Genomic DNA, 25,596 nt, shown 5'->3' on the forward strand with positions numbered 1-25,596 from the left:
AGCCTTAAGTTTCTCACTGCCATTGTAACTTTGAACGGTCACTAAACAAACTGTTGTAAGTTGAGGACTACCTGCTATGTACCTTCTTGCCATCTTAAGAAAATTCAGGACCATTCATCTTACTAGCCATTGGCCATATTGAGTTTTACCGCCTTTGGTAATGGTGGAAGAGATTCTCTTTCAGCAACAAACACTCCATGGTCTTACTTTCACTTCTTTTCTATCCCTGCAGGGTGAATCGGGTCCCCCTGGCCCAAGTGGAGCTTCTGGAACTCGTGGTGCCCCTGTGAGTTTGATTGTCATTGTGAAACCTTCCAATGAAGTTTGTTGGGATAAACAGGGGAAGAGATTCAGGCTAGCCCACATCAGTGTAGAAATCCTAATAGGAAACCATTTATTTATTTTTATTTATTTTTTATTTATTTATTCTTTGTCCAATATACAATACATATGGAAGAGAATAGACATTAAGTAATATATATAACAATAGAAAGTAAAAAAGAAGAGAAGTAGATGGGAGGGAGAGAATATATATGATATAAGAGATAAGGAGATAATATATATGATATATATATATATATATATATATATATATATATATATATATATATATATATATATTATAGATAGATAGATAGATAGATAAAGAGAGAATATATATGATATATGAGATAAGGAAAGACAATTGGACAGGGGACGATAGGCACATCAGTGCACTTATATACGCCCCTTACTGGCCTCTTAGGAACCTGGAGAGGTCAATCGTGGATAGTCTAAGGGAGAAGGGTTGGGGGTTGGGAGTTGACACTACTGAGTGAGTTCCACGCTTCGACAACTCGATTCTTAAAGTCATATTTTTTACAGTCAAGTTTGGAGCGGTTAATATTAAGTTTGAATCTGTTGTGTGCTCTTGTGTTGTTGCGGTTGAAGCTGAAGTAGTCGTTGACCGGAAGGACGTTGCAGCATATGATCTTGTGGGCAATACTTAAATCGTGTTTTAGGCGCCGCAGTTCTAAGCTTTCAAGACCCAGGATATAAATCCAATAAATCTAATCTAAATCTAATTTAAACTCCTACAGGAAGCATAGGAATATATGTAGATGTACTTTTACTGAATTGTTTCCATGTGAAGAGCAAATTGTCTCCCTTTCCCTCTATTGTACTATGTAGAGATCAGCTTGGAAGACTCCAGCTGTTTTGATTAGCATCTATCGGTAGAAAAGCCCATTAGAGTCTAACTGATAACTCATGAATTTCTCCAAGTTGTAGAAAGGAAAAGCCACTCGCTCTTGTATTTATGCAGAGTAGCGGCAGCATCTGAGAAGGAACAAACAGTGCTGCAGAGCTACCCTGTGGGCTGTTCTGAAAAGATGATTTGCAAGGTCCCTGAGAATATCTTAGGAAACTGTGTGTTCCTAAACAATTGCTGGATAGTGTCTGAGCCGTAGGAAGCATATCTGTTGGGTCACAGCAGCCTTATTGCAGATCCTATTATCTCTGAAACAGCTGGAGAGATCCTGTCCCTAGACTAGCCTCTAGAAAACGGAACTGCCCCTGCGGCTGTAGAAATTGGCCAACTGTGGCCAGGTTCTTTTTTTTGTAAAAAGGTTTTTTTTTTATTCCCCCCCCCACATATATTCACACAAATGTCGATGCATGTACCTACTAACATATTTTTAAAAAGTACCTAACTTCATATTCCTAATCATTTCTATATCTGTATTTACACTTTACACTAAATCAGGTCTGCATTCAAGTCTCATTTTCTCACTCCCCTCACACACACTCCATCTCTCCCATCTACCTTTCTTCCCCACTCTCCAACCTTCCTTTCTTCCTCTCTCTTCTCCTCCTTTAACTTTCTCCAAAAACTACTTCCTCCCTCCCCTTCTTTTATTTATTTATTTGTTTGTTTATTTGTTTATTGGATTTATATGCCATCCAGTAATGGGCTACCAAAATTTTTACCACCACACTGTGGGCGTGGCTTGTGCAGGACGCCCTGCATTTTCTTTCAACATCTTTCAGTGCAAATTGGGTGCTCTGGGGTGGGGCTCCATTTTTGCTACCCCACTGCGTTCTCCCGCATCCCGGCAGCAGCCCACCCCTGATGCCGCCCCTTTCCAAGGACTCTTTACCATTCCTTGAGTGACTTCTTCTTTAAAGAGAAACAAAACCTTTTATCTGGCAGACTATTAATATGGTTTTCTTTTTAGGAACTTATTTCCTTAATATCTTTTCCCTGTTTTTACATCATCTTGAACATATTTATAATTATTATAATTACTTCCCCGTTTGGCAGGACCCAGGGGAAGAGCCTTCTCTGTGGCGGCCCCGGCCCTCTGGAACCAACTCCCCCCAGAGATTAGAATAGCCCCCACCCTCTTTGCCTTTCGTAAGCTCCTTAAAACCCACCTCTGCCGTCAGGCATGGGGGAACTGAGATATTCTTTCCCCCTAGGCTGCTACAATTTATGCATGGTATGTTTGTATGTATGATTGGTTTTATAATAAGAGTTTTTAGCTGTTTTAGTATTGGATTGTCGCATGTTGTTTTTACCACTGTTGTTAGCCGCCCCAAGTCTACGGAGAGGGGCGGCATACAAATCCAATAAATAAATAAATAAATAAATATTAACTTTAATTTAGGTATATACCTTAATACTATCGTTTACTAAAACCTTAGAGTTCTAATTTCATCATCTGGGTTACATTATTTCTTATCTCTTAACTGTGGCCAGTTTGAGGGGTATGTGACCTTGGGTTTTTTCCATTTGTGACTGCTCTTTCCATTTCAGGGTGAGCGTGGTGAAACCGGACCCCCTGGCCCTGCTGGATTTGCTGGCCCCCCTGTGAGTATTGCATGACAGTTCCAGGCTGTCACACTTCTAATATTTAAATGGTCCAGTCGCTCTTGGTGTTTAACCATTGTGGCTTCTTCCTCCTGCCTCTCCCACTTTTCTCCCCATTGCAGGGTGCTGATGGTCAGCCTGGTGCTAAAGGCGAGCAAGGTGGATCTGGCCAGAAAGGAGATGCTGGATCCCCTGGTCCACAAGGGCCATCTGGTGCTCCTGGTCCACAGGTCAGTGAAACACACACACATACAGGGAGAAAGAGTGTGTGTGTTTGTAAAGCAGGGATTTTCCAGCTGCTAATCCAAGTGTATACACAAGTTTAGCACATTGTCCATGAAGGTAGTACTATGTCCCACAGCACCACAGGCATAGCTTCTGAATGCTGAGAGGTCTATCGAGAGGGTGGAAAAACTGGGGAAGGCTAGTTGCTGCTGAACAAAATTTATTTATTTATTTTATTTATTTATTTTATTTGTCATACAAATATAGTATTGTATTGTAGTATGTTTAACATAATATAAGTATAAAGTAGAGATAGAAAAGATAAAAAAAGACATTAGGACAGGAACGGTAGGCACGAAGGTGCACTTATGCACGGCCCTTACAGACCTCTTAGAAAAGGGGAGAGGTCTATTGTAGATAATGTAAGGTTGAAGATGTTGGGATTGGGGGAAGAAACAACAGAGTCCGGTAGTGAATTCCAGGCGTTGACCACTCTATTGCTGAAATCATATTTTCTGCAGTCTAGTTTAGAGTGATTTACATTTAGTTTGTATCTATTGCGTGCTCTTGTGTTGTTGTTGTTAAAGGTGAAGTAGTCGCTAACAGGGAGTACATTGTGATGTATGATTTTATGAAGAACAGTTAAATCAGTTCGGAGGCGGCGTAGCTGTAAATTTTCTAAACATAGTAATTGAAGTCTGGAGGAGTAAGGTAACTTGTTGCATGAGGAGGAGTGGAGGACTCTTCTTGTGAAGTATTTCTGGACTCCTTCAATTGTATTAATGTCTGTTATGCAGTGTGGATTCCATACAGGTGAGTGATGCTGTATGCTCACCTGTATGATGTGGTGTAGCACATCACATCATACAGGAGATGTGATGTGTATGATGTGATGTGATGTGTCACATTACCTGTATGATATGATGTAGCACCAAAATGATGCTACATAGATCAGCAATGAAAAGTGCATTTAAAAAATCCCGATTTCCTGATTTCATTTTGCTTTTCAACAGGGTCCAACTGGCGTGACAGGTCCAAAAGGAGCTCGCGGTGCACAAGGGCCCACAGTGAGTATATTTGGTGAATCAATTCCTTTACTTTTTGTTTTCCACGGAGGCTCTTTTGAAAGTAGCATTAATGTTCATTGTTCATGGCTTTTCTTTACGTGAATGAGATGTGCTGTGACACCGTTCTTTGAAGCAATGTGGGTAACGATAAGGGGAATTATCAGCTATGGAGATGAGCAATGCGTATTGGAGAAATCAAGTCAATGGTTATTCCGCTTGGCTTTGTAGCTGGTAGCTGAAGAATAACCTCAGGGAACACCCATTCCACTTTTATTCTAACATATGTCAAAACAGCTGTTCTGAAGATGAATGAAAATGCAGCTTCAAGACCAAAAAAGATTTCACATCCTATTGTTGACTCTTTTATCTTATTGCCTACAAAAATAATGGTAACAACACAAAAGGATGCTTTACCAATATCATGTCATGTGACAATTGCCCACTAGATGGCAATAGAGCTCAATCTGGACTGATCTAAAAAAAAATCTAAGCAATGATTACATACTTAGAAGGGAAGCTATAGGCCTGTTAAATTAAAAACCATCCAGAAGAAGATAATCAGAAACTCCCTGGATTGTGGTTAAAAAACACCCTATATACCATCAAATGAGAGATTTATCTTTAATCCTTCCTTTGGATTTTGGGTTGCTCGAAATTAAGGTAAATGTAAACCCCACCCCCAATTTTTGCATTCCCAGCATGTTGAATCATAAATTCCATCATAGTTCTGATGGTTAGAATTGGGGTAATCTTTTTGGTTTTCTTGGAGAGAGTTGTATTGAGGAAGGCTATTTTGGTGGCTTTATGCTCAGCATTTCATAGTGCACGTCTTACAAGACATGTCTTCATTATATTTTTCTTAAGGGAATAATGCAGGGGTGAATTTCAAACTTTTTCTCTACCTGTTCTGTGGGCATGGCTTGCTGAGTGTAGCAAGGGAAGGATACTGCAAAATCTTAATTCCCACCCCACTTCAGGGGAAGGATACTGCAAAATCTCCATTCCCGCCCCACTTCAGGGGAAGGATACTGCAAAATCTCCATTCCCGCCCCACTTCAGGGGAAGGATACTGCAAAATCTCCATTCCCGCCCCACTTCAGGAGAAGGATACTGCAAAATCTCTATTCCCTGCCCATTTTGGGGGAAGGATATTGCAAAATCTTAATTCCCACCCCACTTCAGGGGAAGGATACTGCAAAATCTCCATTCCCGCCCCACTTCAGGGGAAGGATACTGCAAAATCTCCATTCCCGCCCCACTTCAGGGGAAGGATACTGCAAAATCTCTATTCCCTGCCCATTTTGGGGGAAGGATATTGCAAAATCCCCATTGCCTCCCCACTTTCGGGCCAGCCAGAAGTGGTATTTGCCGGTTCTCCAAACAACTTAAAATTTCCACTACCGGTTCTCCAGAACCTATCAGGCCCGCTGGATTTCAGCCCTAGAATAAAGTCATTGTTCTTGTTGATCTCCAGGCTGACCTTAGAAGATGCAAATCAGTCAAATCAATAAGAGATGCTTTTATTAATCAATCTTTCTCAGGAAGCAGCAAATTATACCTCTACCTTGTAGAAAAGAGAAGATTGCAACTCAGTCTGTACCCATCTGTGAACTAATTGTCTTGTCTGGTGCTATTAGTGAATGTGGATGTTCTGATGGGCTGCAAATTAGAGCAAAAAAATATATTCAATTTAATATCCATGTGCAGTGCAGTGCCCACATATATTGCCTAAGGTTCTCTGTCTCATCTGACTTCCAAATGTTCTTTTTTTCTTTTTAATTAAAAATGAAGTGAAATTGGAAGCAGCCGTGCTGCAAACCAAACTGTCAACATAACATTTATTTCGAAGAGTATTTGGAAATATCCATCCCCATTAGCATTCCTTTAGGACAAAGAAGGCCACGTACCATGTCTCTCCAGAGAAATGTAGAAGGTAGAAGTAGATAGTTTCTCTTCTCATTAAAACTTATTTTGTTTTACCTACCAGAGCAGCCTTTGTGTCCAGCAAGCCAAAAAAAATCTACCTGCTTCTAAATTAGAAAAATATTGGTTGGGGATTCGGGATCAGAGTTACTAAATCTACTAGGAAATGGGCTTAGTGGACTTAGTCTGTTAGTGAAATTAACACAAACAAGCAATCTGTCATTTATGTCTCCTGAAAGTGGTTGTCTCCTCCATCCAAAGTTGGAAGAGGAAGCACATCCCTTCTTCTTTATAGTAAATACCAGCAGGGGTTTTAACTCCATATAGGTCTTTCTTAGAATATCTGTCTGACCTTTGTCTGACCTTCAGAATCTAGAGGGATTTTTCCTTTTAAAAAGAACAAAAAAAAGGAATATATTGCATGCCTTTATACACTGCTCAAAAAAATAAAGGGAACACTTAAACAACACAATATAACTCCAAGCAAATCAAACTTCTATAAAGTCAAACTGTCCACTTAGGAAGCAACACTGATTGACAATCAATTTCATTTTGTTGTCAGCACGTTCAACTTTGTACAGAACAAAGTATTCAATGAGAATATTTCATTCATTCAGATCTAGGATGTGTTCTTTGAGTGTTCCCTTTCTTTTTTTGGAGCAGTAGATATGAACGTCTTGCATCCTGCAGTTCCTCCAATGACTTAAGACAACCTTGTTTTGGTTGGGCCCTCATTTTGTACTCATAACAGCAACCGTGTGGGATAGGTTAAACTGAGGTAAAACAATCTCCTCAGAATCCCCCAGTGAACCCTGAGGCTGTGTGGAGATCTTTCTATCTGTATCGCCCCAGGATACACTTTCCAACATATTTTCTGAGGCATATTACTGAAATCAAACTTTATTTCTTAAGAAATGGGCCACTTGCTCGTCAGTGTGTTTAAATTGAGGTGTTTTGCTTATGAAATCTTCTTCTTTTCTAGGGCGCCACTGGATTTCCTGGTGCAGCAGGACGTGTTGGACCACCAGGTCCCAATGTGAGTTCTTTGTTGTCTGCCATTGTTCCCCCACCCCACCCCATTTTAATATCAGTAGTGCTGAAAGAAGAAGAATATGCATATCAAAGTGTAAGCTCTCTTTCCCAAGCTTCAACCACTTTATAGTACTGAAATGGTGGATCAAAGTTTCAAAGGTTTCAACAGGAAACAAAATGAAACATAATTTAACTTGCTTATGAGGATAAAATTAGAATCCCATTTAAAAGAAAAAGCTTGCCATGTTACATAGGGTAGATTATTATTATTTATTATTATTTATTAGATTTGTATGCCGCCCCTCTCCGGAGACTCGGGGCGGTTCACAACATAGCAATAATACAATACATTACAAATCTAATAAAAATTTAAAAGTCAATTAAAAAACATTAATATAACATAAACAGTGTCATAAAATCCCCGAATACACAATCGTACACATTCAACACATTGTATTGTATTATCATGTTAATACAATAAAATAAAATATTAAAGGAGGAGAAATTCTGTATTCAAATGTATTGGTTGAAAGTTCCAATTGATCCTGATGAGTTTCTTCCTAGCTGGCTTTTTCTTCAGAGGAGAAAACATCATAGGCTTTATACCAGCAGAGGGAGCTGTAGCATTGAAAGAGAGCGCCAAATGCCATTGTCTGCCCTGATCCCTGTTACAAAAGATGTGTCTGCTAGTTGTGATCTCTCAGACTTTCCAGTCACTTGAGTTCTGGTTGCATGGCAACAATGAAAGCTACAGAAGACAATTCAGAAACCATTTCCACTGACTTTTTCATGAACCAATCATAGAGAAGAAAAATCAATCCTTCTCAATGACCGAAGTAACACTTGCTAAATTAGCAGGATGGACAAGGTCATGTTATAAAAGAGAAACAGAAAACTGGATAGCTTTTGTGATTCTAGACATACCTATGAGCTTCTGGCAAGAAAATGGCATTTCCAGGAATCCGTCCTTATTTTCTGGGTTCTGATGGATTTTAGACAAATAGAGAATTACTACACAATTTTAAGAGAGCATTTTTATTTCCTTCCTTTTTGAAGAATCCCAACTCCCATTATAAGCCACCCCAAACTATAATGTCCCATAAACAAACAGCTTCTCATTCTTTTCTACACAAGATAGACTTTTTCTGAAAGGCATTCATTTTTATATAAATCTTATATAAGGAGTGGTTGTTTGATTCCTCAAACCACTCCAGCTCATGTACATTTCTTTTTGTTAAGATGATTTATGATTTAGAATTAGAACGAATGAGCTGGAAGGGACATTAGAGGTCTTGTAGTCCAGCCTCCTGCTCAAGCAGGAAATATATTATTTCAGATAAGTGGGTTAGGGTTAGGGTTAACCCTAGTTTCTTCTTAAAGTGATGGAGCATCCACAACTTCTAAAGGCAAGCTGTTCCACTGGTTAATTGTCCTCACTGTTAGGAAGTTTCTCCTTCATTCCAGGTTTCTTCTCTCCTTGATTCGTTTTCATCCATTGTTTCTTGTTTTGCCTTCTGGTGCTTTGGAAAATAAGTTAACCTTTTCTTTGTGGCAGTCCATCAAATACTGGAATTCTGCTATCACCCCTAGTTCTCCTTTTCTCTAGACTAGCCAAACCTAAATCCTGCAGCCATTCTTCATACGTTTTAGTCTCCAGGCTTTTGCTCATCTTAGTTGCTCTTCTTTGAACCTTTTCCAGCCTCAACATCATAGATAGATAGATAGATAGATAGATAGATAGATAGATAGATAGATAGATAGAGATAGAGATAGAGATAGAGATAGAGATAGAGATAGAGATAGAGATAGAGATAGAGATAGAGATATGACGGTCTTGGCATATTCGGGTTTCTTCCCGTGTAGGATTTGGAAATTTCTGGCAATGTTTCGACGAGGTTCCACTCATCATCTTCAGGCTGGTGCTTCTGTCCTTGTTCTAGGGCGAATACAAGGACAGAAGCACCAGCCTGAAGATGACGAGTGGGACCTCGTCGAAACGTCGCCAAAAATTTCCAAATCCTACACGGGAAGAAACCCAAATATGCCAAGACCGTCATACCTGTACCTGTGAAAATCTACAAAAACATATATAGAGATATATGGATATATAGATATATATATAGATATACTGTATATAGATATATATATATATATATATATATATAGAGAGAGAGAGAGATCACTATATATATTTGATCACTATATATATATATATATATATATAAAAATATAGTGATATATATAGTGATCAAATATATATAGTGATCAAAATTGGTTGCAGTATTCCAGGTGTGGTGATCTTACTAGGGCTTTATAAAGTGAAGCTAATATTTCAGGTGATCTTGATTCTATGCCTCTGTTTATACAACCCAGGATTGCATTTGCTTTCTTTTTTCTTTCTAGGGTAATCCGGGTTCCGCAGGCCCACCTGGTGCTTCTGGAAAAGACGGTCCCAAGGGTGCCCGTGGCGATGCAGGTCCAGCTGGACGTACCGGTGATCCAGGTTTGCAAGGCCCACCTGGTTCCGCAGGCGAGAAGGGAGAATCTGGAGAGGATGGCCCTCCTGTATGTATTCAGCTCGTGGTCTTGTATAAGTTACTGACTTGGCCCGTTGCTATTTCTGGGGCAAATTCCTTCCTGTCTTCCTTTCTTTTTATCAGGGTGCAGATGGCCCACCTGGACCTCAGGGTTTGGCAGGACAGAGAGGAATAGTTGGTCTTCCTGGTCAGCGAGGAGAAAGAGGCTTCCCTGGTCTGCCTGGGCCTTCTGTAAGTACCTTGGAGGCTAGCGACCTTGAAAAATATAAGTTGAAACGTGAACAATGTACACTCAGTTCCTTGGACATTCCATTTCCCAGCTTCTGAATTTGGGAGATGTCCAATGCTTTTGTCACCTTTTTCTTTTTATTACAAAATCGATATTAGGTTAATAATAGTTTTTAATGTTTTGAGAGTTAAGCTAAAGGGGCTGTGTTGATTCATGTGGGTGGGATGCTGAGTCTCAAAAGACCATTCAAAGATCAGCAGTTCAGCAGTTCGAAACCCGAGAACAACCCGCCTGGCAGAATAAGTTCCTGTTACTTTGTCCATTCAACAGTTCAAAAGCATGCAAATACAAATAGACAAACAGGTACCACTTTGGTGGGAAGATGCTGGGGGCATGAAAGGAGCCGCCTCAGCCATCCCCTGGGCAACGGTGATGTCACACTGGCTATTATCTTTTCAATACAGAAGCACCTTGGTAGTGCTTTCAACATGGGGGAATTGAGATACACTTTCCCCCTAGGCCTTTATAATTTTATGCATGGTATGTCTGTATGTATGATTGGTTTTTATAATACAGTAATGGGTTTTTAACTGTTTTTAGTATTGGATTATTGTTATATGCTGTTTTGTTACTGTTGTTAGCCGCCTGGAGTCTGCGGAGAGGGGCGGCATACAAATCCAATAAATAAATGGATGGATGGATGGATGGATGAATGAATATAGTGGTAGTATTAAGCTGCTACTTACTGTATCAAGTGTTCTGTTGATTTTTCGTAGTCTGGCTTGTATCCCTTCAACATGGCATCACAGCATCTGTGAGAACTACGCTGCTCAAAAAAATAAAGGGAACCCTCAAAGAACACATCCTAGGTCTGAATGAATGAAATATTCTCATTGAATACTTTGTTCTGTACAAAGTTGAATGTGCTGACATGTGAAATTGATTGTCAATCAGTGTTGCTTCCTAAGTGGACAGCTTGATTTCACAGAAGTTTGATTTACTTGGAGTTATATTGTGTTGTTTAAGTATTCCCTTTATTTTTTTGAGCAGTGTATATCAATTGCATTCTCTGCATTTGATCTCTTGGGAATAAAGTGTTCTTCCCCAGCTAAGAAACATAGCAAAAACACAGTTTGTTCATACTTACCTGAATCAGTAACCAACTACTGTCTTAGTAGAGGAAATTGTATTTTATTGGGATATTAGAGATGGCTCAAATAAAAAAAATATTATCAGTTGCTCAGACAATTCTGCCAGATTTTTCTGACAATTTTCAATTCATCCAAGTTTTAAAACTCACAAACTGACCTTGCACAAAATAGGTTCATCATCTTCATATGATTATGGAGTAAAACTGGACAAACAATTTTTAGTTTAATTTTTAGCTTAATTTTGATGGGGAAAATCGACTTAGGTTTTTCATTTTACCTTGTCCAGTTTACTGTCAAAATAGTCTTCTGCTTGCTCAAATTGGTTTTCTTCCCCCAGGGTGAGCCTGGTAAACAAGGATCTTCTGGAGGTCCAGGAGATAGAGGCCCACCTGGCCCAGTTGGTCCACCTGGTTTGACTGGTCCCTCTGGTGAACCTGGCCGTGAGGTGAGTCCAATTAACCTAGGCACGTTTCTCAAATGGAATATAAAAGATGCATTTCTGGTTCCTCACAAGGGTGCTTCCTCTCAGGAGAGTATTTAAATAAATATCTATCCTTTCCCATTATATAATGACTAGGTATAATACAACCACAGCACGACATTCAATGCAATATTTCACAACTCAAGGAGTATCTGATATAGTCATTTCAAAGTTCTTGAAGAGTATATTGCCTGTTTCCAAACATATTTATTCCTTGAGCCTTGACCTTTATTGAAAGTTCCTCCTGATGAATGGGGTTAATGCAGAATGAAAATTAATTAAACACCTATGGCTCCCCTCTAAAAGAGGGGAGATGCCTTTTCCCCATATTAACAACCATGGAAGACAAGGAAGCTCATGGCAAAATAGTGTGAAGGTTGGCATGATATGACGGCTTTGGGGAGGGCTTGGCACATACCTTCTCTTGTTCATATGGTCCACCCATACACTAATTTAAAACCATTGCTCTTATTGCCATATTTTTTTAAAAATATGGAAACATTTTTTTGTTTTCTGATGGAATAATTTTAGACATGGTGTAATAACAGCATCAAAGAAGCAGATGATCAGACTAATAGACAGGACCTTTTCAATTTATTCCTTTGTCCATCACCATCAGCGGATAAATAAGATGACAAAGCTGATAGAAGCTGCAGTTACAAATAGAGCTTATACCAAAAAAAATTTAAAGGGTGAATTTGGGAAGTGGGTTGCAGAAAGCTAGAAGACTGTGAGGGTTTGGGTTCAGTAGCAAATGGGAAATAGCTCTGGTTCTGTGCCCTTTTTGCTCTTGCTAGTAATTGTTGATAGTTGAGAAGTCCTATCCCACCCATCACGACTCCATGGACAACATTCCTCCTGTCCTTTACCATCCTCTGGAGCCCATTTATGCTCACACCGACTGCTTCAGTGACTCCATCCAGCCACCTCATTCTCTGCCGTCTTCTTTTGCCCTCAATCGTTCCCAGCATTAGGCTCTTCTCCAGTGAGTCCTTCCTTCTCATGAAGTGGCCAAAGTATTTGAATTTCATGTTCAGGATATGGTTATATATCGTGCTGGTTAGCTTAGGCTAAAGCTTGGTAACTACAGCATGAAGCCCCGAGGAGCCTTTTAATAGTATAACAACTGTACAGTGGTACCTCATGATACGAACCCCTCGTCTTACGAACAACCCAAGAAAAATTTTGCCTCTTCTTACGAACTTTTTTCTTCTTACGAACCCGCCGCCGCTGCCGAGAAGCCCCGCCGCCCGGCTGTCGCTTTTTGAAACAGCTGGGGGGCTTCTCAGCATCCTCCTGAACCCGAACGCCAAACCCAAACTTCCGGGTTCGGTGTTCGGGAGGCTGCCGAGAAGCCCCCCAGCTGTTTTAAAAGGTGACAGCCGGGCGGCGGGGCTTCCCAGCAGCCTCCCGAACCCGAACCTTTGCCGAACTTCCAGGTTTGGCGTTCGGGAGGCCACCGGGAAGCCCCGCCGCCCGGCTGTCGTCTTTTGAAACAGCCGGGGGGCTTCTCGGCAGCCTCCCAAACGCCAAACCCAGAAGTTCGGGTTTGGCGTTCGAGTTCAGGAGGACGCTGGGAAGCCCCCCAGCTGTTTCAAAAGGTGACAGCCGGGCGGTGGCGTTTTTTGTGGTTTTTTTCCGTTGCACGGATTAATTGATTTTATATTGTTTCCTATGGGAAACAATGTTTCGTCTTACGAACTTTTCGTCTTACGAACCTCCCCCTGGAACCAATTAGGTTTGTAAGACGAGGTATTACTGTATTTCAGATGAGAATTTACCAAACCAGAGTTTGCTCTAGTTTGACCTCCAAGAGAAAGAGGATACCTTCTGTTTAAGATGAGTAGGGGGGTATGGGACAATTCAAGGATCAGGTCATCACAGAACATATGCAGTTTTTCATTAGTAGAAAATGTTTCTACCAACTCCTAATTAATTGCCAGACCCCAGCTGCACAAGCGCCTTCCTAGTTTTCTCAGAAATAACTACCCTCTTCTTGTTCTCAGGGTAATCCTGGTTCAGATGGTCCTCCAGGCAGAGATGGTTCCCCAGGACCGAAGGTAAGTGTATTGGAGGTGTTGATCAGCTCCAGGAATCTATTTTAATTCACCTCTTTTATTTGGTTAGTGTTTCATCACTGCTTTTGGCTAGGAGGTTATAGAGATAATAATTTACCCAAATAATCTCAGACAGGATGCCTGCCCTTTATATGGCTTTCTTTCTTCATTCATATTCTCAACCACCATTTTCTGACTTTTAAATATCCCATTTTGCCTCCGAGGGCAGCATAGTTTTCATGATAGAGTGCAGTACTAGACAACCCAAGCTGTTTCCCCCTGTTAGAATGGAGTGTATAGAAGAGTAGGCAGAACTGAGGGGCAGAGTTAAGCATGTCATCAGCTTAGACTAATTACGTTCCCACAAACAGTTTAAGTCCAAACCCTCTTAAATTTTGTTGACCCTTATCTGGCGGCAATTTAATATTAAACTTTAACTAAATTCCTGTATATAGGTTTTGACAGTAAATTTTCTGAACTGCAAATTAACATGCGGTCTTGATCCTTTGTGCCTGACCAGGAGGGTAGCATGGATAGAATCGGTGATGGTTTTAATCTGACATTTTTGCTTTTACGGTAATCCATATAAACTATCCAAAATCATTTATGAGTAGTTGGTCAGTCAAATAATAAATGTGAATAGATAACATAAAGGAGGAATTTCTGGAGTCTCATAACTCTGTCACACTGGGTCGGGTTATAAACAACTGCAACTGACTAGTTTCCCCAAATGTTTCCCAAATGGCTTCTTCAGCCCTTGTATTGACAATGGTATCCTGTGTCTCCTAATATCATAGACCTGAATTTGGGCTAATAATGATAATGATGATATTTCATGTTTGTTACAAATGAAAAGGCAGTTTTCTATTGGGTAGTTGTCTCTTACTCCACCACCCTTCATATATGCGGCATTAAATATTTGAACTTTGTGTCTTTCCTCTCTCTCCAAACAGGGTGAACGTGGTGAGACTGGTCCTGTTGGAAGTCATGGTGCTCCTGGCTCACCTGGTTCTCCAGGGCCTGTTGGTCCAACTGGCAAACAAGGAGACAGAGGTGAAACAGTTAAGTGTTTAGTAACAAGGAAGAAGCTGGAATGAAACCAACTCTTCAGATCCATTCTGAGAACTGCAGTCTTCCATCTTCTCATTGACAGAAGGCTAGGCCAACATCTCATTCTTTTGCTTTGTTTTTCCAGGGTCCTCAAGGTCCCATTGGCCCGACTGGCCTTGCAGGAGCAAGGGGCTTACCTGTAAGTACTTTTTCCTTTTGTCCAGCTCCATCGTCTTCTGACTTCCTAGTAAACATTGTGGAATTCCCCACAGAACCAAAAGCAATCAAGTCAAATTGCAGCTGTGCCCTTGCTATGTCTAGCCAGGAGAATTCATTTTCAATTTGTGCGATTAGCACAATGGCTCAATGCCGTGGGGAGCACTTCATGTTTTGCAAAGCCAATTGGTAAAGTAGGTCTGGCTCTTAAATATGTGAACCCTGCCATATGAACAACAACAAAAAACAAATTACAGGGACGGAGGCCAAGTGCAGTGCAAACCTATATACATGTATGTTTATGTGATACTTGAATAGAGGCCTCTCGGGTACGATAACCGGATGTTGCTTGTACAGGAGCACTTTGCACATTTATCTGAAGTGGGGTAGTCTTTCCTTGCCTCTGCTTTCTTTTTCTTTTTTCAATTTTTTTAATTATTTTTCAAAAGACAAACAAAAAACAAACAACATTCAACATTTAAGGAGCTACCATTGCTCCACTTATCGTAGAAGTCTAACTAGTACACACACAAAAAAAGCCTAACTATAATCAGATCAATACAAAACCATAATACACGTACTCTATATTCTTATTAAATTTATCTCTATATTCTCTATATTAATTAATTTTCTTATCTATAAAATATCAAATGTTTAATCTAAAATAAAATATAAAATATAACACTTCTAAATTTATCATATTGCAAAACTACTCTATGTTTATATTGTTTTTAAACTATTCATATATGCATACAGTTTACCATCAGATTAATAATTTCAAATAATTATAAATTCTTACTTATTTAATTTTTAAAACTATTTTTAAAATTCCACCATTTATATACTTTATCCCATATTTTATAAAATTCTGTTTCAACTTGGTTGTTCAAGGTTTTTTGTCATCATGTCTAATTCCACACATTCTATAATTTTTTTTTAAATACTTCTACATCTTTTGGTATTTCCTTTTCTTTCCATTTCTGTGCAAATGTAATTCTTGCAGCAACCAATATATGTATTATTAAATACCAGCAATCATTTAAAGATGTCTCAGATTGAGAAGCAGCACGAGATTTCCAAAAAACCCCCACCATAGTTGTATCTCGAATGTTCATTTCTTGAAATAATATATGTTACACATGAATAAGATGTTTCTAAAACTGGAATTACTTTTTACCAGATAGCCATAAAACACATCAAAGATCAACTAATTATTTCACCCAGGAGGGCGAGTCGGCGGACATCTTTTTCATTTATCACTTGAGGTCACCATGAGTGAGTGCTGGACAGCATTCTAGCACTATTAGCCTGTGGCTAGAATGCACTAAAAATGCTGAGAGCATTCCCTATTTAGTCTAATCATAGAATTTCTGCCAGGGCGTATATGGACAAATGGAACAATAATTCCTTGCCATTTTATTTTTTAGCTCCCAAGGTAATTTCTACTTATTCACTACCACCACCCAAGACTTTATTTTTCTTTATTTGCTCCACAGAAAATGAGTACAATTCCAAACAGATAACTACAGCCATCATTTTTCCCCTTAAGTATGCTCACAGGGCATTTCTTTTGGCGCCTGAGGTATTTTTTTTGTAGATAAAAATAACGCTGGAGGCTTTTTTTGCTTACATTGCGACATACTAGTTTCCATTTTTATTTTTATTTTTTACTGAAAAGAGATATTTGTGGACACATTAAGACACATGAGCATTTAACTGGTTGCTTCTGCTATAAGCATTTACTGCCAAAGAAAGACCAAACCACTATAGTCTTCTATTTAACTTGTACACATCAAGGTAATCTGTCTGATTCTGCCCAAAAGGTCCAAATCTAAAGTTCATAGAAATTAAACATGGTATAAACATGTTTCAGTACATTCAAATTAAGCTCAAAGTAACCAATGTTTTTTCTAGTTTAATCACTATAGTTAGCATTGTATCAAGAGAGACGATTGGAATTTTAGGGCAAGGATTGATGTCATAACATCCTTTGCAAGGAACAAAGGGGCTTTATGACATAAGAACATAACAACCAGAACTATGAAACTCACTTGCCAAGCCTGAAATAGAGATACTGTCAATATGAAAGTTAATTATTCACGTTTTCTATTGGGCAAATATATAAAGCATTGTGGAGTAACAACAACATCGTCTCCTGTATTCTGTAGCAAGCGGGCTTTCCTGTGATTCTCCAGTCCTTTATTTATTTGTTTGTCAAACGTACAAGATAGCTATAAACATAAGCAAAGAGAACAATAGGACAGTAAAACAGGGATGATAGGTACAGACCTCTTAGGAATGGGGTGAGGTCGACAGTAGACGGTCTAAGGTTAAAGTCTTTGGGGCTTGGGGAAAAAAACACAGAGTCAGATAGTGAATTCCAGGCATTGATTACTCTGTTGCTGATGACGGCTTGTGTTTTATACTTCTAGGGTATGCAAGGTCTTCGTGGCGACAAAGGTGAAGCTGGAGAGGCAGGAGAACGAGGTCTGAAGGGTCACCGAGGATTCACTGGCCTGCAGGGTCTCCCTGGACCTCCTGTAAGTTTTGATTTCAGCAGGTCCTGGATGGGATTCAGCCCCAGAGGCTCCGTTCTAGGCTTGGGGAGGGCCAAGGAATGTTTCTAGTACTATTGTTGAATGAATGGTAATGGAAGTTTTTAAAGTAGATGTTTAAGGATTGTTTTATGTATTAACTGGATTGACTTTATTACTGTCTCTTTATATATGTTGCGAGCCGCCCCGAGTCCTCAGAGAGGGGCGGCATACAAATCCAATAAAATAAATAAAATAAATAAATCTGGGCATAGTATGGCAGGCTAGAGAAAAGACGGATGGAGGGGTGACATGAGAGCAGTGATGATTCCAATATCTGAGGAGCTACCACAAAGAAAAGGGGTCAACTTATTCTCCAAAGCACCAGAGGGCAGAACAAGAAACAATGGATGGAAACTAATGAAGGAGATAAGCAACCTGGAATTAAGGAGAAATTTGCTAACAGTGAGAACAATTGACCAGAGGAACAGCTTTGCCTTCAGAAATTATGGGTGCTTCATCGCTGGAGGTTTTTAAGAAGAAGCTGGAGAGCGAGCTGTCTGAAATGGTAGAGGTTCTCCTGCTTGAGCAGGAAGTTGGGCTAAAAGACCTCTAAGGTCCCTTCCAGCTCTAGTCTGATTGATGATCTGTTCCTCCTATTGTAACAAGGATAAGAATCAGTCCATAAGAATCTGCTGTATGCATTGCTCTCTACAAAGATTTCATAAATGCAATAACTTTTGGTAAGACTTGTGAACTGAAATTCTATATAGTAAACAAGCCCTGTTTAGGCTTGGGAATTTAAATTATCTCCCATGCAACACAGAAGGTCTTTGAAAACCGATCAAAGGATCTTCAGTCCAGGACATAGTTATTATTTGGCCATTCTATTCCCTACTAATGGCCTCCTCCAAAAGATACAGTTGCAAGATACATTGGATGAGTTTGTACTTTGTAATAAATTTCTCCTTTGACGTGAAGGTCCATAGAGGATCACTGGCATGTTAATTCATGCACAAAGGTCAATGAATCAAAGCCCACAAGGAGTAAGGCTCCATGTCGTAGAGACCACTTGGACTGCGGAGAAACTATAATGCACAATATTCAGATTTAACCATGCAGCTGTTTTCCTTTCTTCCTTAGGGTCCTTCTGGAGATCAAGGTACATCTGGTCCCGGTGGTCCCTCTGGTCCCAGGGTAAGTACAATGAACAGGGTACTTCAGAAAACCTAATTTCGTGAACAATTAAGTCACCTGTCATTTTATGGGTATTCAATCTGCTGCACGGACTCTTGATTCATCAGGCACGACGATGCTGTGATTTGCAAAACTTCATATTTTTCCTCCCAAGAGTGACAGTAGGCTCTGAATTCTTGAGGTTGATTGGTTTAAGGAGAGGATAGAAGCAATTACTACTGAGTCAAAGAGGAGCAATAGGACATCTCTTGTTTCCAAATCTCCTTCTGGCTCACATCCTAAGCTTTGGTGACGCAGTGGCTGGAGTGCAGTACTGCAAACTGCTTCTGCTGACTTGTGGCTATAGTTCAGCAGTTCAAACCTCACCACCAGCTCAAGGTTGACTCAGCCTTCCATCCTTCCGAGTGTTGGGCTTTGTTGGGTATCCTGGTTAATATTAATATTACTAGTATTAGCAGAGTTTAGCTGGCTTAAGTTGCAGCGGATTCAGCATGGCAAGAAATCAATTGTATGGCTTAGAATCCCATTTGTTGGTAATGAATGATCAGCCCTTCATAAAGAGGAAATAAACTGTAATCTTTACTTACAATTCTGTTGATTCCTGCATTTACGTAATGCAGGCACATATGCTTATATTTCAATATATATCAATAACTTCTGGATGCTTCCATGTGTGAGGATGTCTTCGGATTGATCTCACACATGTGTCCTCAGCCGAGGACAATGGAACACACAGGGAGAGAGAAGGAGGTGGAAGAAAGGGTCAGCAGGGCCAAAAAGAGGATCGAAAGGGGAGGAGTACCTACTCTGCAGAAGTTTATATAGTCTGCAGAGTACCCGCCCCTTTTGGTCATCAAAAGGTGACATGCTGGTCAGTTAATTGTGACCTGACCATAGAGATGTGTTTACAAGACAGTGCAAGCATGTAGTAGAGTGGTTAAATCCAACACCGAGGTGGGTAAAATGAGGACCCAGAACGTTGGGGGCAATAGGCTGATTCTGTAAACTGCAGTATATAAATGAAGCGGTATATAAGTCTTAAGTGCTATTGCAATCGCTATAAGGGCTGGGAAGCTTCCGCCGTATGTGGAGCAGGTCAGATTAGGAAAGGCTCTCCTACTGCAATTTGGTTGTAGCAGAAACTTGGGAGCATCAGTGGGATGGATGGATGGATGGATGGATTGGTTGGTTGGACAAATTTATGATGCAGCCCGAAAGTTCTTTCCCTCGTACATTTATTATATAGGCAGCATTTATGATCAGCTGATTCTCACCTGTAATTTTTTTTTTGGCTTTCTCCTAGGGTCCCCCAGGTCCTGTTGGTCCCTCTGGCAAGGATGGCTCAAATGGAATGCCTGGGCCAATTGGCCCCCCTGGCCCACGTGGTCGTAGTGGAGAAACTGGTCCAGCTGTAAGTAACTTTTTTTAAAAAGCTATAAATACAGGTAGTCCTCAACTTAATGACCATAATTGAGCCCAAAATTTCTGTCATTTAGCAGGACAGTTAAGTGAACTTTGCTCCCATTTTACAACCTTTCTTGGCATAGCTCTTAGGGAATCACTGCAGTCATTAAGTTAGTTAAGTTAGTTAGAATATGACTTCCCCAGTGACTTTGATTGTTAGAAGGTCGCAAAAGGTGATCACATGAGCCAGGACACTGTTACAATTGTAAATATGAGTCAGTTGACAAGTGTCTGAATTTGGGCTGCAATTTTGGATCATGGGTGGATAATGGTCATAAGTCACTTCTTTCAGTGCCATCATGACTTCAGACCATCACTAAATGAACAGTTACAAATCAAGGTCTACAGAAATAAAAAGCTACAATACATTACATAAAAGATGTTGGCTTTTTTTTTTCATGGGGAATTAATTGAAAGACTAGGTATTTTGTATGAATGTTATTATTCTATGAATAAAAAATAACATGGTATTCTATACTGCTCAAAAAAAAAATAAAGGGAACCCTCAAATAACACATCCTATATCTGAATGAATGAAATATTCTCATTGAATACTTGGTTCTGTATAAAGTTGAATGTGCACAACAGCATGTGAAGTTGATTGTCAATCAGTGTTGCTTCCTAAGTGGAATTTGATTTCACAGAAGTTTGATTTACTTGGAGTTATATTGTGTTGTTTAAGTGTTCCCTTCATTTAATTGGAGCAGTGTATGATGAAATATTTATATTTATTTGCTTGTTACTTATTACATTTATAAACTATCCTATTTCAAAAGGCATTTCTAATTATAGGACAGCAACTATATGCCATTTGCACATAGCACACTGAGCTTTATATATATGTATGTATATATGTTTATGTACACATATATATTTGAGGGGAAGGAGGGAGGGGGAGAGAGAGGGGAGGGAGAGATTTCTGTCCTAAGGCAATTCTGTTAGAATGGCCTCCTTTCCTCTTCTCTGACAGGGTCCTCCTGGCAATCCTGGCCCCCCAGGCCCACCTGGCCCCCCTGGAACTGGGATTGACATGTCAGCCTTTGCTGGCCTCGGCCAGACTGAGAAAGGCCCTGACCCAATGCGCTACATGCGATCTGATCAGGCTTTCAGTAATTTGCGGCAGCATGACGTTGAGGTCGATGCCACCTTGAAGACTCTCAACAACCAGATTGAGAGCATCCGAAATCCTGAGGGCAGCAAGAAGAACCCAGCTCGAACCTGCCGTGACCTGAAACTATGCCACCCTGAATGGAAGAGTGGTGAGTCTCCAGGCGGAGTGCCCCTAACTGATTTGGGGTGGGCCGGAGTTCTGTCAGCAGAGTTATGTAAAACCTATACCCAGAGAGAACCAAATGATTCCCATTCGAAGCATATATAAATGTCTCTCAGAGCAAGAGTCAGTGATGGGTTGCTGCCCCCACAGGAGTGGGATGCAGTGGGGGTAGTAGGTTTATGCAGTATTTATTGAATACTGTACTTAATAGTTTTTTTTATTGTCCTTTCTTCTCTAGTACCTTAGTATGATCCTTAATTACTTTTAAAATAGGAGATAATTAAATAGTATGTTTTTACCCATAAACGCTCTAATCATTTTAATCATTATCGAGAACTGAACTTTTATAGCAATTAAAGAAAATCGAGCTACTTGCCTAATCTGTTATCATACTGAACCTTGTGGGTTCAGTACAAAACTTTAAAATGTTACTGTGCTCCTCAACAAATAATACTCAACAAAAATCATTTGTCCTTTTTGTGGCTATTCAAATAATGTGACTTAATCAACTGAAAAAGAGTCCAAGCACCTATTTGAAAACTTATCTTGGCCACTCCCACCCAGTCACATGACCTTTAAGCCACCCCTGGCCACATGAGTATTAAGCCACTCCCACCTGGTTACATGCCCAGCTAGCCACTCCTACCCAGTCACATGCCCATCAAGTCACACCCACAAAATAAGCCACGCCCACAGTGTGGCAGTAATTTTGGCAGCCCCTCACTGGCAAGAGTGGCTTGGATATTTTTGATTTCTGTCACCCCAAAATGTGGAATTCTAACAATAGTTAGAATGCAGTATTGCAGGCTAACATTGTCCACATCCTGGAGTTTAATCCTGACTGGCTCAAGATTGACTCAGCCTTCCATCCTTCCGAGGTCAGTAAAATGTTAGGGATATTGTTAGGGATATTAGGCTAACTGTAAACTGCAGTATATAAGTCTAAGTGCTATTGATATTTGATCCGCTTCCTTGAAAATATTAGAGATACCATAGCTTGTAAATCTGGCCATATTCTTTTCCCAGAATATCACTGGAAACCACACTGTACTAAATGATAAAATGTAGCTATTTTTCCCTAAGTTTAGATGCCCATTCTGTTATCAGAGTGAATCAACTAACACAACCTGAAAACTATAGACTACAGTCCAAAATATTAACATGTAATGTGGAATCTTTAATCATTGAATATTGTAGTGGTGATGTTCATATTAGAGTAAACATTAGAGATATGTTTATAAGCTAAACCTTACAAAAACTTTTAAGATTTAGCCTTTTTCATAATTTCTAGAGTACTTGATATTTCAACCTTTCACTGTTTACATTCATGTCCTGATTACTAATAAATTTCAATTATAATTCCATTCTAATATGATTAATTAGACATCTAGTGCATTAGTTAGACATCTGAGGCTACCCCCTGGATAGGAATATGGCCAGTGCAGGATCTGTTTTTTTTACCAAGTGTGACCAAAAAAAAAAAAAAGTAATATACAGTATATGTACAATGACCCAGATTGATGGGAGCAATATGTTGACACTTTAAACCACTTAGAGAGGGCTGTAAAGCACTGTGAAGCAGTATATAACTGTGTGCTGTTGCTATTGCTATGCATGTGAAAACAGAGACATAACATACATTTATTTGTAAGTGACTTTGTTTCCCTTTTACAGGTGATTATTGGATTGACCCCAACCAGGGCTGCACTTTGGATGCCATAAAGGTTTTCTGCAACATGGAGACTGGCGAGTCCTGTGTCTACCCGAAGCCAAAGGGCATTCCCAGGAAGAATTGGTGGACAAGCAAGGACAAGGAAAAAAAGCACATCTGGTTTGGAGAAAGCATCAATGGAGGTTTTCACGTGAGTAGTCAATAATCAATAGCTGCCTTTGCATTGATTAGACAGATTTGGAGAGAGTGCCAGTGTACTGTGAGCATCCCAGTTCCCTTTCTCAGCTTCTCTGGGTTAACAACACAACATCCATTTAGTAACTGCAGTTTTTCTGTAATGCTGTCTGAAGGAAGTGTCCTGAATCACATTTTTTATTTATTTATTCTTTGTCCAATATACAATACATATGAGAGAGAATATACATTAGGAATATATATATAAAGATAGGAAGTAAAAAGAAGGGAAGTGGATAGGAAGAGAATATATATAGAGGAGAGAATATATAAGATAAAAGAGGTAAGAAAAGAGAATTGGACAGGGGACGATAGGCACATCAGTGCACTTATATACGCCCCTTACTGGCCTCTGAGGAATCGGGAGAGGTCAATCGTGGAGAGTTTAATGGAGAAGTGTAGGGGATTGGGGGTTGACACTATTGAGTCCGGTAATGAGTTCCACGCTTCGACAACTCGATTGTTAAAGTCGTATTTTTTGCAGTCAAGTTTGGAGCGATTGATATTAAGTTTGAATCTGTTGTGTGCTCTTGTGTTGTTGCTGTTGAAGCTGAAGTAGTCGTTGACCGGAAGGACGTTGCAGCGTATGATCTTGTGGGCAATACTTAGATCGTGTTTTAGACGCCGTAGTTCTAGGCTTTATAGTTCATAGCCTGCTGGATTCCGTATGTCAACCCTGAAGTGATCGTGGCTTGGAGGGAGGGAGGGGCAGATAGTTAGATGTTTTTTTAATCCAAAACAATAAAACATTCCTCTGGGAACCTAAAGGCATTCCTACAAGTGGCTGGCTAGAGGAGGGGGTGAAGATAATTTATTTTATTTTTATTTATTTGTTCGTTTGTCTGTTTTGTCAAGTACATATTGGTGGTATTCAAAGATATAATAATGTTTATATACATGATACTAGTAAGAGAAAACATTAGGACAGGGGACGGAAGGCACGCTGGTGCACTTATGCATGCCCCTTACTGACCTCTTAGGAATCGGGAGAGGTCAACAGTGGAGATAGTCTAAGGGTAAAGTTTTGGGGGTTAGGTGATGATACTACAGAGTCTGGTACTGAGTTCCATGCATCAACTACTCAGTTACTAAAGTCATATTTCCTGCAGTCGAGTTTGGAACGGTTTACTTCAAGTTTGTATCCGTTGTGTGCTCGTGTGTTGTTGTGGTTGAAGCTGAAGTAGTCATTGACAGGAAGAACGTTGTAGCAGATGATTTTATGGGCTATGCTTAGGTCGTGTTTAAGGCGATGTAGTTCTACGCTTTCTGAACCTAGGATTGTAAGTCTAGTTACGTAGGGTAGTCTGTTGCGAGTGGAGGAGTGGAGGGCACTTCTAGTAAAGTAACCAAGCAACTGACCAGCTTCTGGATTGGACAGTATGATCAGTGACCTGTGGGGGGGAGGGAGGAAATTTTTTATTTATTTATCTATTTATTTATTTATTGGATTTGTATGCTGCCCCTCTCTGCAGACTCGGGGCGGCTAACAACAATGATAAAAAACATGTAACAATCCAATTTAGTAAAACAACTAAAAACCCTTATTATAAAAATAATAATAGCATAGACATTAGAGAGTTATTGTTAACGGCGAGTATTCTGAGCAGAGTCAGGTTACAAGCGGTGTGCCACAAGGGTCTGTTCTGGGTCCTATTCTTTTTAATATGTTTGTGAGTGACATAGGGGAAGGTTTGGTAGGGAAGGTTTGCCTATTTGCCGATGACTCTAAAGTGCGCAATAGGGTTGATATTCCTGGAGGCGTCTGTAATATGGTAAATGATTTAGCTTTACTAGATAAATGGTCAAAGCAATGGAAACTGCAGTTTAATGTTTCCAAATGTAAAATAATGCACTTGGGGAAAAGGAATCCTCAATCTGAGTATTGTATTGGCAGTTCTGTGTTAGCAAATACTTCAGAAGAAAAGGATTTAGGGGTAGTGATTTCTGACAGTCTCAAAATGGGTGAACAGTGCAGTCAGGCAGTAGGGAAAGCAAGTAGGATGCTTGGCTGCATAGCTAGAGGTATAACAAGCAGGAAGAGGGAGATTATGATCCCGCTATATAGAATGCTGGTGAGACCACATTTGGAATACTGTGTTCAGTTCTGGAGACCTCACCTACAAAAAGATATTGACAAAATTGAACGGGTCCAAAGACGGGCTACAAGAATGGTGGAAGGTCTTAAGCATAAAACGTATCAGGAAAGACTTAATGAACTCAATCTGTATAGTCTGGAGGACAGAAGGAAAAGGGGGGACATGATCGAGACATTTAAATATATTAAAGGGTTAAATAAGGTCCAGGAGGGAAGTGTTTTTAATAGGAAAGTGAACACAAGAACAAGGGGACACAATCTGAAGTTAGTTGGGGGAAAGATCAAAAGCAAGATGAGAAAATATTATT

At 39.9% G+C, this 25,596-nt stretch overlaps 1 protein-coding gene across 1 annotated transcript in view; it reads left to right on the forward strand.

Annotated features, from left to right (window-relative positions):
- Positions 1–25,596, forward strand: part of COL2A1 (collagen type II alpha 1 chain) — a 100,123-nt gene that overhangs the window by 69,271 nt on the left and 5,256 nt on the right. Inside the window, exons 37-52 of the mRNA XM_070740898.1 lie at positions 233–286; positions 2,798–2,851; positions 2,974–3,081; positions 4,090–4,143; positions 7,049–7,102; positions 9,502–9,663; positions 9,759–9,866; positions 11,353–11,460; positions 13,503–13,556; positions 14,507–14,614; positions 14,749–14,802; positions 17,252–17,359; positions 18,497–18,550; positions 19,854–19,961; positions 20,985–21,273; positions 22,962–23,149. Of these exons, the coding sequence (XP_070596999.1) occupies positions 233–286; positions 2,798–2,851; positions 2,974–3,081; positions 4,090–4,143; positions 7,049–7,102; positions 9,502–9,663; positions 9,759–9,866; positions 11,353–11,460; positions 13,503–13,556; positions 14,507–14,614; positions 14,749–14,802; positions 17,252–17,359; positions 18,497–18,550; positions 19,854–19,961; positions 20,985–21,273; positions 22,962–23,149 (1,665 nt within the window). The remainder of the gene's footprint in view (positions 1–232; positions 287–2,797; positions 2,852–2,973; positions 3,082–4,089; positions 4,144–7,048; positions 7,103–9,501; positions 9,664–9,758; positions 9,867–11,352; positions 11,461–13,502; positions 13,557–14,506; positions 14,615–14,748; positions 14,803–17,251; positions 17,360–18,496; positions 18,551–19,853; positions 19,962–20,984; positions 21,274–22,961; positions 23,150–25,596) is intronic.

Source organism: Erythrolamprus reginae, chromosome 2, assembly GCF_031021105.1.
Source record: "Erythrolamprus reginae isolate rEryReg1 chromosome 2, rEryReg1.hap1, whole genome shotgun sequence".
Lineage (NCBI taxonomy): Eukaryota > Metazoa > Chordata > Lepidosauria > Squamata > Dipsadidae > Erythrolamprus > Erythrolamprus reginae.